Source organism: Lactuca sativa, chromosome 9 (assembly GCF_002870075.4).
Source record: "Lactuca sativa cultivar Salinas chromosome 9, Lsat_Salinas_v11, whole genome shotgun sequence".
NCBI lineage: Eukaryota > Viridiplantae > Streptophyta > Magnoliopsida > Asterales > Asteraceae > Lactuca > Lactuca sativa.
This window is the reverse complement of record NC_056631.2, coordinates 217,063,854-217,080,767: the sequence shown is the minus strand read 5'-3', so window position 1 is coordinate 217,080,767 and position 16,914 is coordinate 217,063,854. Positions and strand designations below refer to the sequence as shown.

At 33.4% G+C, this 16,914-nt stretch overlaps 1 protein-coding gene across 4 annotated transcripts; it reads left to right on the top strand.

Moving 5' to 3' along the window:
- Positions 1-1,742: 1,742 nt before the first annotated feature.
- LOC111880136 (phosphatidylinositol 4-phosphate 5-kinase 8) lies at positions 1,743-16,562 on the top strand. Of its 4 annotated transcripts, none has more exons than XM_023876538.3 (9): positions 1,743-1,927; positions 2,864-3,913; positions 4,419-4,586; positions 4,652-4,817; positions 9,828-9,938; positions 10,431-10,618; positions 15,375-15,520; positions 15,596-15,764; positions 16,142-16,562. In XM_023876538.3, exons 2-9 carry the CDS (start codon positions 2,910-2,912, stop codon positions 16,419-16,421), a joined length of 2,232 nt encoding a protein of 743 aa, XP_023732306.1. In that variant the 5' UTR covers positions 1,743-1,927; positions 2,864-2,909; the 3' UTR covers positions 16,422-16,562. The 4 variants fall into 4 exon arrangements, with proteins under 4 accessions (XP_023732306.1, XP_023732305.1, XP_042754196.1 ...); XM_023876537.3 differs by having other exon boundaries at positions 1,743-1,946; XM_042898262.2 differs by lacking the exon at positions 1,743-1,927 and adding an exon at positions 2,623-2,746.
- Positions 16,563-16,914: the final 352 nt, after the last annotated feature.

Below are 16,914 nucleotides of genomic sequence, written 5' to 3'. Positions count from 1 at the left end.
TTTTTGATGTTGCCGCTAAAGGCTACCGTCGTCACTATAGGTGTCTGTCACTAATAGGCTTATTTCTTGATGTGATAATTAATGAATGGCTAAAATGAAAAAGTGAAAAATACAATAGATTTTATATAATTTACCTATTTTGTAATCATTAAATTTATAGTACATTACATATTTGGTCATTTCTTTTGCAGTTTTAGTCCAATGTGTGATATCCTATAGTTTCAAAATGTATCATACATGATATTTTCGTTTTTTGGCTATTATTGTCACTCTCCCTTTGTTAACAATATGTAAAATGGTGATTTTCATCATGTTTTGTCCTTATTACTTTTATATAACAACTTTGAGTATTATAGGTCCACTGTTCAAGGTTCAACACAACCATTTTCTCATTCGTCCAACAAAATAGAATTAAAAAAAACAGTAATAAACAAATGTAAAACAAAACAAAACATACATTCAAAATAGATGACCTAAATCAGATTAAAAATAATAGAAACTTAAAATCATTAAAACAAAACATACTTTTCAATTACTTGAATGGTGACATGCAGGAGCTTCAAGAGATTCTTCTTGAATTATTTTGAAGCTAATATGAGAATGTAAAGGTCATCACTATAAAATCATTGTAGGTAGGATTTTCATTATAGAAATCCTATAATATGAGTACTCATTTTTCTAGTTCACTATACCTTGTATATCAAAGATAATATGATTATCAATATAAAGAATGTTTTCAACCGTTAAAACAAACATATTTATCTTCAATCCTTCATGTTGTAAGATTTAGGATTTCATAATAGAAATGGAATGCGGCCACCGATAGTGTTGTAAGGAATGGAAGGGGGCCTTGTGGGACGAAGGAAGCCGATGATAAATGGTGGTGATTTCATTATACAAGGGATGAGGTGAACAATGACCATTTTATATGAAGGTGGGTCCAAGGGCCTATATATCTAAATTTTTATTCTAATTAGAAGTAATATAAGAAAAAAAAAATAGTACCTACCTTGAAATAAATTTAAGGTCTACCTTACGGTGTTGGATTATTTTATTTTTATCGGTTTGAATTAAATATTTTAATTAAATGGGAAACTATATGGTTTTCAGTTCTAGATTCACTATGATCAGGGGTTGTCCTCATTGTGTAATGTGTAGCATTTGTCGAAACCACAAGAGCGGGTGAGTGGCAAAACAAATCTGGTGAGGATTGGCGATGGTGGAAAGTTAATAGGGGAAAGTAGATGTGTGGGAGATGAAGGCGCCACCAGAGAAATGAGAGATATGATCGGTAGCCAGAAGTGAAGTTTGGGTAGGACTAACATGATGATCATAAAAGAGAGATATCTTATTTTATTTACGGAGTAATTTATAGATATGATCCTTCTAGTTTATATATTTTACGAACTTCGTTCATAGCCAAAATCATTTTATGTGTGGTTAACCGAGACGAAGACCATAACAACCAAATGTATTTTTAGCCATGAGAATTACCAGCGTCAAAATTTTAGAATTTGGACTAAAACTTCAACAAAATGGCAACTATATATACCAAATCTATAACTTAATTTTAAATTTATTTCGGAAAAGATGGAGAATCATCACAACTTAAATTACAACACCTCACCATATGCCTTGCGTCGGGGAAAAGGACCTACAAAAGACCTCAAACCGTTCATCTAGCATCCAATTGTCATCCTTCTTAGGACACTAGTTTGCATGCTTGCGACGCATTCTACCCTATTATTCCCCTCAAAATGGTATTTGCTCTCTCCCCCTAAAAATTTTCTAGAAAACCTCCATTGCATTGAACCTCCAACGGCAGAATTTCTGGAGTGTGAATCCGTTACTGGATTTCCATGTTCCAAGTTCCAATAAATCAATAATAAAATATTGCTTATGTTTAGGATTTGGATTGATTTAACAGGCGAGTGCATCACTTCCTGGTGTGTATATGTTTGTTTTTTTGTTTAGATTCAACTTTAATCGAGTTCACGAGAAGTTTTTGTTACTTTTTGTACATATGTTGTTCGTGTTAAAATTTGTCAAGCATTGACTCTGACATAAGTTTCAGAAAAAATTATGCGCAGTTATGCAACTATATATATATATATATATATATATATATATATATATATATATATATATATATATATATATATATATATATATATATATATATATATATATATATATATATATATATATATCACAATTTAGAATCGAAGATCATTTTAAAATGAGTCAAAAAAAGCATTAGGCTATCTTGTTCTCAAATTATAGTCTTCAAATATGTACTGCTTAATATTTTGATAGAATATAATACAATATCTCTTGGTAACATTAAAACAGCTAGCTTGGCGTAATTAGTTTTTGTTTTTATGTTCTTTGAGAAGTCAAAATTAATTTGTATTGCACTTGGTATGTTCCTATCCTGATTGAAGAATATATTATTTGTTTAAGATATTTAAATTCTCTGAGATAAGACATGACATATATGTTTAATTTGCTGGTATTGTTTAAGATGACACATGTTACTTATTCTCACAAAAAAATAATAAATAGTCTTTCAAATCTTGCTTTAGGCCAAAGAAACAATTCAAATAATTAAAGTATTAGCATTCCGCTGCTGTCTTTATCGTATGTACAAAACAGGAACAGTCAAATATTAACAGATGGTAATGGAAGTACATGAATAAAAAAACAAGGATGGTTTTACAATTCAGGGGTCTCGTTGCTAGTTTCTGTAAATATTCTTTACAATATTCTTTTCAGTATTGTAAGACAGCTCCTACTTGGGTTTGATAATTAAACTGTTTTGATTTAATTAGATGCCATATAAACAAGAATTTCATTGTAACAGGTGTTAATAATACAAGGAGCGCATAAGAAACCGATAAAAGATCAGCATGAGTTTGGAGATCTTTCTAAAAGGAGATGTGTACTATGGTAATGTCAAGGGAATGATTCCTCATGGTAAGGGTAAATACACATGGTCCGATGGCACAGTTTATGAGGGTAGTTGGAAAAAAGGAAAAATGACAGGTGGCGGAAAGATCACTTGGACATCTGGGACAACCTACGAGGGTGAATTTTGTGGTGGCTACCTTGATGGTTTTGGCACGTTGACCAATCCAGATGGGTCAACATACATAGGGTCATGGAGGATGAACATTCAGCATGGGCTAGGGAGAAAGCAGTATAGTAATTCGGATGTTTATGATGGTTCTTGGAAAGAAGGAGTGCGTGAAGGAAGTGGTAAATATGGTTGGTGTAATGGTGATATGTATATTGGAAACTGGAAAGGTGGATTGATGTGTGGTAGAGGGGTGATGAAATGGCTGAATAGTGATCTGTTTGATGGTTATTGGCTAAATGGGTATAGACATGGGTCAGGTGTTTATAGGTTTGCTGATGGGAGTTATTATTTTGGGACATGGACAAAAGGACTCAAAGATGGACGTGGCATGTTTTATCCTGGAGGAAGTATTAGGTGTCCATCATCTAAAAGATTAGGCAAAAAGAAACGAAGTATAAACCGTAGTTTATCTGACAAAATTTCCATTAATGGATTTTTTAAAGAGTTGGGTCGAATATCAAGTAAGAGGATTTCCACTGGGGGTTCTGTTAGGGAGTTCAATACTGATATATTATCTTATACATCTGATGAAGGTGAAAGTGTAGATGATGATGTAGGCGAAAGTGTAGATGACAAAAGTATTGTAGTTTGTGAAAGGGAATACATACAAGGAGTTTTGATTAGCGAAAGGATTAAGAATAATGCTGGGGTATTATACAAAAAGGAAGAGCAGCGAAAATTTCATATGAAAGAAGTGGAAAGGAAGTCGTCTTTGGACATTTTTGAAGGCTATAAAAGCAGCTATCTGATGCTTAATCTACAGCTAGGTATCAGGTATCCTTCTAACTAAGAGGCTTTTTATTTTTGATTTATGGGCTTAATGGGTTAAGCAATCTGAACAGCTATACATGGTTGTTTCCTTTTTACTTATTCTTGACAGAATGACTAAACGGGTTAAGTCAAAAACATAGATTGATGTCTTAAGACAATAACATTTTACCTATTTGCTCTTTTCTTTTTCTCTGGATACATTGCACATTCGAATTGATGAATATTGTTGTAATTGATTAATATTGAGAATTTTGTTTTTCGGAATGTGAGGGTAAAATGGTCATTTAGTTTCATTCAGGTGGTTTATTAAGTTAAAAAAAGAAACAAACCTCAAAGCCATAACCTTCATCCAGACAGACGCCATTACCATCTGAAAATTTGCAGGCACATCAGCACATGTATTCTTGATTGTTCCATTCACCCAACTTTGAGTTCCAGTTCTTTTCTTGATTTCTGCCCGATTTCAGTCCAATTTTATTCTAAAATGTCTTATGGGACTTGATTACAGGTACACTGTAGGCAAAATTACACCAGTTCCTATGCGTGAAGTTAGATATTCAGATTTTGGAGAACAATCAAGAATAAGGATGTATTTCCCCAGGAAAGGCTCACAATTAACACCTCCACATTCTTCAATAGATTTCTATTGGAAAGACTATTGTTCTATGGTCTTCAGGTATCTATATACTAGTGCTGATGTTTTTTTAGCATTAAAACATGTTGATGGACTTTGTTTCTCAGGAATTTGAGGGAGATGTTCAAGTTAGATGCTGCAGATTATATGATGTCCATATGTGGTGATGATGGTTTAAGAGAGCTTTCTTCTCAAGGGAAAAGTGGCAGCCTATTCTATCTCTCTCATGATGACAGATTCGTGATTAAAACCTTAAAAAAATCCGAGCTCAAGGTTTGATTCTACCAACCCATGAATATGGTGCTTTATGAATGCTATTTAGCATCTTAATGTTTTCTACATGTATATACTAACAGAGATTATGGCGTAATTGATTTTTCTGTATATTGCATTGAATAAAATACCCTCTATTTAGGGAGATATACAATCGATACATCCTTCTAACGAGGAGATAAAATAGGGAAGGATACATATAAATCATAACTAAAATACAATTCCTAAAATACAAAAGAGTCGGCTAATACTCCCCCGCAGTTTGAGCGGGGAAAGGACAAACGCTCGAACCGGATCAGAACTGTTGAGATAAGTAACGAGGTAAGCTTTTGGTAAAGATGTCTGCATATTGCATGGAGGAGGGAATGTGTAAAACTCGAACCTGGCCAAGTCGAACCTTTTTGCGAACGAAGTGGATGTCAATTTCTACATGTTTAGTGCACTGGTGTTGAACCGGATTTTGTGATAGATAAACAACAGACACGTTATCACAATATACCACTGTTGCCTATTGAAGCGGAACATGGATCTCAAATAAGAGGTTCTGAAGCCAAGTGGTCTTTGAGACAATGTTAGCAACACCACGGTATTCTGCCTCGGCGCTCGAACGGAAAATGGTAGGTTGGCGCTTAGATGACCAAGAAACAAGATTATTTCCGAAAAATACATAGTATCCAGAGGTGGACCATCGAGAATCAGAGCATCCACCCCAGTCAGCATCAAAGTATGTAGTCAGCGTGTGTGACGGAGATGCAACAAGTTGTAGTCCGTAGTTAATGGTTCCTTGAAGAAAACGAAAAATTTTCTTCATGAACTGAAAGTGGGGTTTCCTTGGAGAATGCATGAAAAGGCAAACCTGTTGAGCAACATATGTAATGTCTAGACGGGTAAATGTCAAATATTGTAGAGCTCCCGCAAGCATCCGATATAATGTCCCATCTTGAAGTAGTTCGCTATCGGTGCCACTAAGTTTGGTGGACGTATCCATAGGCGTAGAACAAGGTTTGCATGAGGACATAGAAGCCCTCTGAAGGATATCACAAGTATAGGAAGTCTGTGATAAAAATAAGCCCTGCTTATCTCGTGTGGTCGTGATACCTAGAAAGTGATGAAGTGCACCCAAGTCTGTCATGGCAAATTCCTAAGAAAATGAAGTAATAATGTTGTGTAGAAACATAGGGTCAGAAGCAGTTAAGATAATATCATCAACATGTGATAACAAATATGCACGATGTCAGCCGTGTTGTTATATAAATAGTAAGGAATCACATAAATTGATCATAAAGCCACGAGAAGTGATGAATGTTTCAAATCTAGTATACCATGCCCAAGGAGCCTTTTTAAGCCCATATAAAGATTTTCGGAGGCGACAAACATGAGATGGAAAACGAGCGTCCACAAAAACCGGAGGTTGGTGCATAAAAACTGTCTCATGAAGATCCCCATGGAGAAAGGCGTTCTTGTCATCCAATTGATGGATTGGCCATGCCTGGGACATGGCAAGGCTAAGTATGGTCCGGATGGTAGCCGGTTTGACAACCGGACTGAATGTTTTGTGGCCACCAACACCCACAGTTTGAGATGTCCCATTCACAACAAGTCGAGCTTTATACCTTTCTAGTGAACCATCTGCTTTAAACTTGTGGCGAAAAAGCCACATACATCTAATAACTGGGGTATCCGTCCGTCGAGGAACAAGTTCCCATGTGTTATTCACCTATAACACTCTAAATTCATCTTCCATTGCTAGTAAACAATTTGGGTTGGATCGGTCCACAGAGATAGAGGTAGGGATAGGAGAGATGGGAGAGGTGGTAATGGTATGAAGGTTGAGGTGGGTGACAGGTTTAGTAACACCTGCCCGGGCACGGGTGGTCATCGAGTGAGTAGAAGTATGTGGGTTAGGTGGGGTAAGCAATGTAGGGATCTCGATGCTAGGTGATGGGTTAGATGCGCAGGGGGATATAGTTGGTATGTTACTATTAATGGGAAGGGAGGTAGTGGTATGGGGGCCTTTTGGCGACAAGTATATGTTAAGACGGGAGGGGGGAGAATGGTACAGTAGGTGATGAGTGTTGGTTGAGAGTTTGTGGTGGAGTTGGTTGAGTTTTTGATGGCAAGTAGGAGAATGAGGGAATAGGAAGACCATCTAAAAATTCATAGGAGGACGAGGAACGACTCTGGGCAAATGGAAAGGATGTCTCGTCAAACGTGACATGGCGGGAGAGATAAACTTTTCCCGTTGCAAGATCAAAGCAACGGTAGCCCCGAAAGTTTTCAAGGTAACCAAGGAAAACACATTTGATGGATCGAGGTTGAAGCTTGTGAGATTGAGTAGCGGAAGTGTTGGGATAACACATGCACCTGAAGGTGCGAAGGTGATCATAGGTAGGATGGTGGCCATAAAGAGAAAATGTTGGTGTGGCGAAGTTGAGTCGCTTTGTAGGAAGGATGTTATGAAGATACACAGCCGTGTGAAAGGCTTCTACCCAAAATGAGTGGGGTAGCGAGGCATGGGTAAGAAGGGTGTGAATGATTTCGTTGAGACGACGAATCATATGTTCGGCATTTCCATGTTGTTGAGATGTTTGTGGGCAAGAAAAGCGAAAAGTAAGACCATAAGTATAGGCAAAAGATTTAAACTCATTATTATGAAACTCGCCACCAAGATCACACTAGAAAGTTTTAATGGTGCGATTAAATTGAGTTTGAATTAGTTTGTGAAACTTTTTATCATTGTGAAAGGTTTCAGATTTGAATTTGAGAGGGTAGACCCATATGTAATGCTTGTAGTTGTCAATAAGAACCATATAATATTTGTAACCTGTTTTATTCAAAACCGGAGAAGTCCTAATATCACAATGGATTGGTGCAACAGATAATGAATGTGAATCATAAAATGGTAAACAAGTATGTTTAGACAACTGACTAGCATTGCATAAAGAAGAATCCATAGGTTTATAACAAATAATTTAAAAATTAGAACAGAGTAAATCTAAGATAGGAGCCCCCAGATGACCTAAGTGAGCATGCCATCAATCATGTGTTGTGGTAAGGAAAACAGACGATCTAGCTGGTGGTGTGAAGGGGTAGAGATCACATGTGCTATCATGATGAGAAAGAAGAGCTCTAGTCTTGAGTTCCTTAACAGAAAAACCATATGGTTAAAATTCAACAAAAGTTTGATTATCTGTGGTGAATTTTCGAACAGAAAGTAAGTTTTTAATAATGGATGCGTAAGAATGTGTAATGGTGTTATGTGTGGCATGGCCCGACCCGTGAATAGGAATACTAGACCCATTTCCAACAAAGATAGAATTCATAGGAGAAGTATACATGGGAGTAGAGATTTTACCTAGATCCAATGTGAGGTGTGTTGATGCCCCAGATTCTATGTACTAAGCAGGATCAGTAGAGGTAAGGTGGACTTGTTGCATTGTTTGAGCTAGATCAGACGCGGTGTAGTCATAATATCGAGCGAACAATGGAGTAGGAGGTGGGGTAGGGCCAGTCGGGTGTGGTGTTAATGGGTGGCCGGTTCCTAAGTTATAACCAATGTTGGGAGCAGTGTGATTGGCCGAATGAGGTCCCTGAGTTGATCCATGTGATGTATATGGGGATGGAGGTGGGTTCCATGAAGAGTTCTAGTTCCGGTAATATGCTTGGTTGTGGTAAGTTCCGTGGTTCCAAAACTATCGTTGTCCACGACCTCCTCTTCCTCGAGAGTTTCTGCCACGACCAGGACCATTGCCACCACGATCGCGACCAGAATTCAACTGTTGTCGATTGCTCGAATAGTGATCAGAGGGTTGATTTCGATTTCCTTGAGCGGTTCCAACAGGGTTTTGGGAAGATTGATCCACCGACACAGGTGTATCGATGACTGTTTGGGCTTGGCTTTGTCGAGTAGTCTGTCGATGTTGCTCCAGCTGTAGCATACTGTCGGTTGTTTCCCATGATGGAGAGCTTTGATTGATGTACGCACCAACGCCATCAAATTCAGGTGGCAATCCACGAACCATTTGCAAGACCAGTCTAGATTCAGTGACTAGGTTCTCAACATCTATAGGCTGATTAGCAAGGTCTTTAAGTTTTTGATAGTAAGATTCCATTTACGAACATGCTCCCAAGGTAAGATTGGATAATTCCTGTTCAAGAGCTGCTGCACATGATCCTTTGTTGTTGAGAAAATTTGTTTTGAGTTTATTCCAAGCGACCTGGGCAGTGGTGTCATTCTCCAATATGCAGACCATTAATTCATCACATGATGTGTTGTAGATCCACTAAAGAACCAATGCATCGATTTCCATCCATTGGAGATAACCGGGATCAGTTTCAACTGGTGCAGGGGTCTCATCAATGTGATCGAGAACCTTGTAAGCCTTGGCATGAAGACAAAACAACTTTATCCAAGATGAGTAGGTAACTTTTGATCCATCTAGAGTTCGGATCTTTGTTTTGTGAGAGTGTAAGCAAGGTGTAAGGTCGTGGCCTTCACCTCATCTGAACCAAAATTGTCTTTCGTCATGGAAGGAAGGAAGGAAGGCTGAAGCAAAACCGTAGCTTTGTTCACAGAGATACATAGTTGTTAGGGTTTAGGTGGCCTCTGATACCATAACAAATAATATGGCGTAATTGATTTTTCTGTATATTGCATTGAATAAAATACCCTCTATATAGGGAGAGATACAATCGATACATCCTTCTGATAAGGAGATAAAATAGGGAAGGATACATATAAATCATAACTAAAGTACACTTTTTAAAATACAAAAGATTCTGCTAATATATACTACTAGATCTATTTGCATTTTGCGTGGCTTAAGAATTGTGTATTTTTTTTTCTAGCTCAATAGTTAAAACTAACTGAATTTGCTGCTTTTTGTGATTTTAGTGCATCCACAACTTGTTATGTCTCTTTCACTCTATCCACATGGCTTAAGAATTCTGCAATTTTATTTTTTGAACAAAAAGTAAATATTGTTTATATGATAATGTAATTTTCTATAGGTTTTACTCAATATGCTTCCAAGCTATTACAAACATGTACATGCTCACGATAACACCTTGATCACCAAATTTTATGGCCTCCATCAAATAACACTAAGAGTTGGCAAGAAGGTACGTCATATTTATCTAGAGTGGGGTCGTTTCGTTTTCTTTTTCCCCCATTAAGTCTTGTGTGTAAAGTGAGTGAATGATGTATGTTGCAATAAAATGTTGTATACATAACAATTACTTGTTTTCTACACAGAATAAACAATTATCATTTGACCATTACATTCCCAAAAACAAATTCCATTATTTTCATTTATTTAAAAAACATCATCAATTTTAACATGAAAGGAGTTGGTAGGGAAAACAAAGGAAATGTAGGGAAAGGATTAATGTCTTAATACATTAAGCCATAGTTTTTTGGCTTAACCTTGTAAGTCATTCATTCCAAAATTAGTCAAAAAGAAAGAACCATGTATATAGCTATCCAGATCAAGTGGTTAGCGGTTAGCTCATTAAGATGATTCGGTAAAAAAAGTAAAAATAAATAACCTCTTATTTTGGTTTCATAGATTATCGTAATCAGTAGAATTTCTTTTGTTTTAATCTCAAATTTAGGTACAATTTGTAGTCATGGGAAATATGTTCTACACTGAACTTCAAATTCACCAACGTTATGATTTAAAGGGTTCTTATCACGGAAGAAATACAAATAAAGATGATATAGAAGTGGGTACCACATTGAAAGACCTTGATCTTTCTTATGATTTCCATATGGACAAGTCGTTGCGTGATGCACTTTTCAAGTAAGTTTGACTTATCATCAACTATATCACTAGTTTCTATGTTATACTATAAGGGGGCATTTGATTTGTATGATGTTTTTTAAAAGGAATGGAAAGGAAGTGAAATATGAGTGAATTGGAATATTGAGGAATTGCAATATGCTACATATTTGGTTGGAAAAAAATATGTAAATGTGAGAATCTTGAAGCCTCTTCTCATCAAGAAATCACGTACAAATTAGACAACAAATTATATATGTAAGGAAAGTATGGCTAACCTAGGATCTATGTCTAGTTTATATCTAATATAAATACATGTGAAAGTAATACATATCTAATCTAATAGTCTCATATTGTCATAGTGGGAGTTTGACGGATGCGCTCTATTCCAAAACTCATCAAATAGAATCGGTGATAGACCTTATGTGAAAACATCGGCTAGTAGGTACCAATGTTGTAAAAATTCATAGGTAGTATTAGGTTGGTCGACTAGGGACTAGTGAGTACTCGGCCTAGGCCGGAGTAGTTGGATTGGTAAAGTGTTAAACATTCAACAATTGATATTCATTCTTTAATATTAGAGTAATCATTTAATCTTCGGCCTCTTTTTCTAGTTCAATCAAATTTGCATTAAAATAGATAAAGTTAAAATTAAACAATAAAGGGTTTCATGAATAATTGAATATATTAATTACTTAACAATTATAGTTGCTCATTTTTTTAAAAGAAAATGTCAAAATTCACGAGCTTGACTGATTCGAGCTTTTCCTAGTGTGACCCTACTTTGATCGAGCTTGACCAATTCCGATTATTTTACCGATTTCTAGAAATTGTCTAGGTATATACGCGATTTCAAGTACTCAACCGAGTAGGCCGAGTTTTATGACAATGGTGAGTACCGAGATGAAACGTATGAAACTCATACTTCTCATTTTGCAACTTTTTCCCGAACAAAGTGGATGTTCATTTCATTGAGCTTTGTGCATCGGTGTTGGAGTTCCCCACTAAGTAAATTGCACTTACATTATCACAATACACAATCGTGGCCAGCGATTCTGAAGAGCAGGTTTCGTTACCAACATTCTCTGGAGATCGGATTTGCAGTTCCATGGTATTCGACTATAGCACTAGATTGAAATAAAGACTGTGTTTGGAGGACCACAAAATCAATTCGTCAATGAGGAAAACGCAATAACCACACGTTGGTCATCGGGAATTGGACACCGCCTTCCCCCAATCTGCATCGATGTAGAAAAGAAGATACATGGAGTGAGATTTTGTGAGCTGTAAATCGTGGGTGATCATATCGTAGATGTAGCAATAATCTATTGAAGTGTGTTCACATGATCCTTTGAGGAGCATTCGACTTACCAAAAGATTGTTTTCGTGATGTCTAACTGAAATGCCAAAAGACCGTTTTTGTGATGTCTATTGAAGTGCGTTCACATGATCCTTTGAGGAGCGTTCACATGATCCTTTGAGGAGCATTCTTGACTTACCAAAAGATCCTTCATAAAAAATTCTCATGTAAAGAGATCCATAAGGGAGCGTCGTAGTTGATGAGAGGAAGTGGTTAGAATTATGATGTGATATAAAGTAGAAGATACGCCACATCATTAATATGTTGATGAGATATATACCTAGGTCACATATATTATGTGTGAAACCGATTGTGTCAATGAAATCTATACAACATTCGTATGAAGCACGTGCTGCTTATTTTAGACCATCCAAGGACATTTTAACAAGACAAACGTTATGCATATGTGAATCATCACCAACCCTATCGGTTAGTGCATATATATGGTTTTTTTATAGGTAGCCATGAAAAATTTCGTTTTTGACATTTAGTTAATGTATAGGACGTGATTTAGACACCTCAAGGTTTAGTAAGGTTCTAATGGTAGCTAGTTTAACAACTGGTCGGTTAAATTCTTATGTAAATAAATACCGACCGACTAACAACAAGCATCCCCTACTACGCATGCTTTATACTTCTCAAAACGCTCGTCTGGTTTTAGTTTGTGTTTATAATCCAAATCGATCTAACCATATATATATATATATATATATATATATATATATATATATATATATATATATATATATATATATATATATATATATATCATGGTTGTCAAAATCATGATCCTAGTCGTAAGATCTTACGATCCTACGATCCGAGGTATGAAAAACGATCGGGATCGTAAACGTATCGTATTCGGGGTAGAATCGTAGGTAGGATTGTACGATCAATATGTGCTCAGATCCTACCTTCCATTGAATTGTTTTTTCTTTTCTTTTTCTTTTTTTGCAAATGAAACTTTTTATACCACTTTATGTCTTTACCCTTTTTTTCAATTTATCGTTTATCATTTTGTGTTGTGATTTATGACTAATATCTTGAAGTTTTTATATCGTTTGAACAAAAAATCAAATGTTTGAAATATTTTTCATCTTTTAAAATTATAAATTAAAATTCTCTTTTATTTTGTGGGTTCTTAGGATCCCGATCCCGACCTTGCAAACCCAAAAACGATCCTACGTATGATCCCGATCTTGACAACTTATATATATATATATATATATATATATATATATATATATATATATATATATATATATATATATATATATAAACCATACAAATTTTGTGAGACCGTGAGACTAAATCTAAAAATAATATTTAAATGCAAAAAATAAAAGAACAAATCCAAAAATTCTTTTTTTAATTTTTATTTTCGGAACATTAATTACCTAAAAAAAATAAATTAAAATAAAAATTACCTTTTTAAAAAACATATATTTAAAATATTCAAATAGAATATTACATTGTAAATATTCTAATGTGATTTTTAGAATGTTAGAATATTATACTAGATTTCTCATATATATATATAAAATATTTTATTTATTCTATTAGAATATGTAAAAAAAATATTTTTGTATATTTTTTTTTGGAAAATATAGATTTGGAAAAAAGTATTTGAAAAAAATATTTTGTAAAATTTTCAATTAATTTGCATTTTAAAAATGCTTTTTGTTTTATCTACCAAATAAATGGCTATGATTGCGTCTCACTGTCTCACAAAATTAGGGCATCTCAAATGAACTTAACCCTATATATATATATATATATATATATATATATATATATATATATATATATATATATATATATATATATATATATATATATATATATATATATATACCCAAAAAATGGTGAGGACAATTCTCCATCACTCATTTCAAGGGCACAAACATCAAACTCAAATACTTGGCTGTGGTATATTCGCATTCGACTCACATCCATAGTAACTAATACGGACCTGATGATTTAATCACATGCGGCGAACGTCTATGGAATGTCAGTTAAGTGGGTTTATTATTTATTTTCATTTTTATTTAGTTTTCATTTATTATTCATTAAAAACAAAATTAAAAAAATTAAATAGATATATGCTTGGTTTGAACGTTTTTAATTTATTTCGTTTTTTTTATTTGGTTTTTTTTTTTAATTTATTATTTTTCCTTTTTTCGTTTTCTTTTGTTTTTTTTTTAAATATCTTTACTACATACTTAATGGTACTAGAGTTTTTCTTTATTTTAGTTTTTTGTTTTCTTTTTGATTTTTTTGTTTTTTTTTGTTTTTTTTTTTTTTTGATTTTTTAAACTTAATATCGGTTTGAGTTTTCAATGTTTAACAATTATATAAATTTAAATAAGAAGAATATTAAAGATCATAACATTTTTCGTTCATATATTTTTTAATCATATGGATCATAAAATTTTGAATCAAATTATTTTGAATTGTATTGTTTTAAATCAAATCATTTTTTCATCATATGATTTTGGATCTGTAATATGTTCAAATAAATATAGTTTTTGTTCAAAAAAAGTGACATATTATTATATATTTTTAAACATAGAAGATATAATTAAGGATTATAAAATATTTGAGTCAAAATAATTTTAAATCATAACAAATTAATGATCATATATAAGTTGAATCAACAGTTTTTTTTGAATCATAAATATTTTGAATCTTCATATTTTGGATTATATTATGGTCAATAACTTTTTTTAAAAAAATAATATTTCTTAAAATTAAAAATAAATACTTCAAAACTTACTTTTGATAATTTATTTTTTAAAAGTCACTAGTATATTGAGTAGAAATATCCCTAAAATTTTTATGATTTTTTGAGAATTTTTTTGTCGGGTTTTTTATAAAAATAAAAAAAATAATTGTTTTGTCAAATTTTCATAATCTTTTTTACACAACAATGAGTAATGGGAAAAAATTCTTATGGGAAAAAAAAACTAGCTTGTTTTTAGAAATCGAATAGTGTTTTAGGAAGGATATGATTATTTTAGGAAATCATATGCTCTGGGGAAATATTTAGCTATTAAAATGACGTAGTTTCATTAGGTTTAGCACTTAAGGTTAGTTAAGACTGTAATGTATATATTCATTTATATATATATATATATATATATATATATATATATATATATATATATATATATATATATATTCAATGAAAATATAAAAGTTAGTTATGGTGAATATATAATAATAACTTTTTATTCGTTAATTTCATTCCATTTCTTTCCGACCATGCAAATTAAGACTAATTGCTTTATATTCCAAATTCATCATATTTCAATTCCTTTGATAGGTATCATTTCTTCCAAAAAATATGAATATTATATGAACCAAACGACCCATAACTTTACTATTTCATTGAACTTCCCTCCTAATTTTTTGCAGACAAATCAAGCTTGACTGTATTTTTCTAGGATCTCAACGGATTATAGATTATAGCCTACTTTTGGGATTGCACTTTAGAGCTCCTGAACATCTGAAGAGTTTATTGGAACCACCAGATGTATTTCACAAGCCGCAGAAAACTCCAGGTGAAAGTAAATGTTCTTATTCATATTATTATTTAGAACTATTTAATAATTTAGAGAACTATTGCGCTTTTTTAGGTCCACTAAGTCCTCTAGATCATTCGATTCCTCCAAAGGGACTTCTCCTAGTAACACATGAACCGAGTTCTGTGAACACTGAACCGGGTCCACACAGTAGAGGAAGTACTTTAAGGGCATTTTCGGTAGGTGACAAAGAAGTTGATCTCCTTCTTCCTGGTACTGCGAGGTATTCCATATGGTCTTTGTTCAAATTCTCGTCAAATGATAAGTGCAATGCTGAGGCATTTTTTTAATTAATATTACGATGGAATAGAATAAAAAGCATGAACTACTTTATCAAATGGATCATTACATTTCATTATAATATTTTGTTGTCTCGAAGGAATGTGATGAATCATTCAAAAATGGTGCATCTTATCCATAATTTGCCATCTCAATGAAATTTAATTGGTAAATAGAGATAAGAATTTTATGCTGTAAATAATTTTTTTTTTAAAATTAGGATATACCACAATGTCATTTCGGTGTACATGAAAAGAATTATAATTTGTTCACATATGTTTCATTTTTTTTTAAACTAATCTTTAGCAAAAACACTTTCAGGTTACGGGTGCAATTAGGTGTGAACATGCCAGCTCATGCAAACCATAAGGTCTCCCACGACATTTCTGGTTCCACAGAAGTCGAACTTTATGAAGTATATGATGTTGTTCTCTATCTCGGTATAATCGACATACTGCAAGAATACAACACAAGGAAAAAAATAGAATATGCTTATAAATCCACCCGCCATGACCCCATGTCAATATCTGTTGCGGATCCTAAATTTTACTCCAAACGATTCTTCAATTTTCTCGAAAAGGTTTTCCCTTCTAATACTTAATTACGATATTTATATTTTCAATGTAACACGTGATGTATAAATATATTTACTTATAATATGTACAAAAATATGTTAATAGTTATATGTACATTATATCGTATTTGGGTATATGGATAAAGTGATAGACTTTAATTCTTTAAATGTACATATATCAATGATTCGTACAGTTCATTAAACATCAACCACCTAGAATAGTTTGTGATGCACCCTACTACCCCCACTCCTACCAATGCTAATTGTTCAATCGCTAATCCATCATTGTTTCTGTTTTGACTTTTGACTTTTGAGTTTAGAAACTTTTGTCCGTTTGAACAAAACAGCACATGGGTCTTTTCCTTTCAAAAAGTGCAATGTTGGATTGACCATTCTTTTTCTAGTGTTACAACTATTGTAAGAATTATATATATATATATATATATATATATATATATATATATATATATATATATATATATATATATATATATATATATATATATATATATATATATAT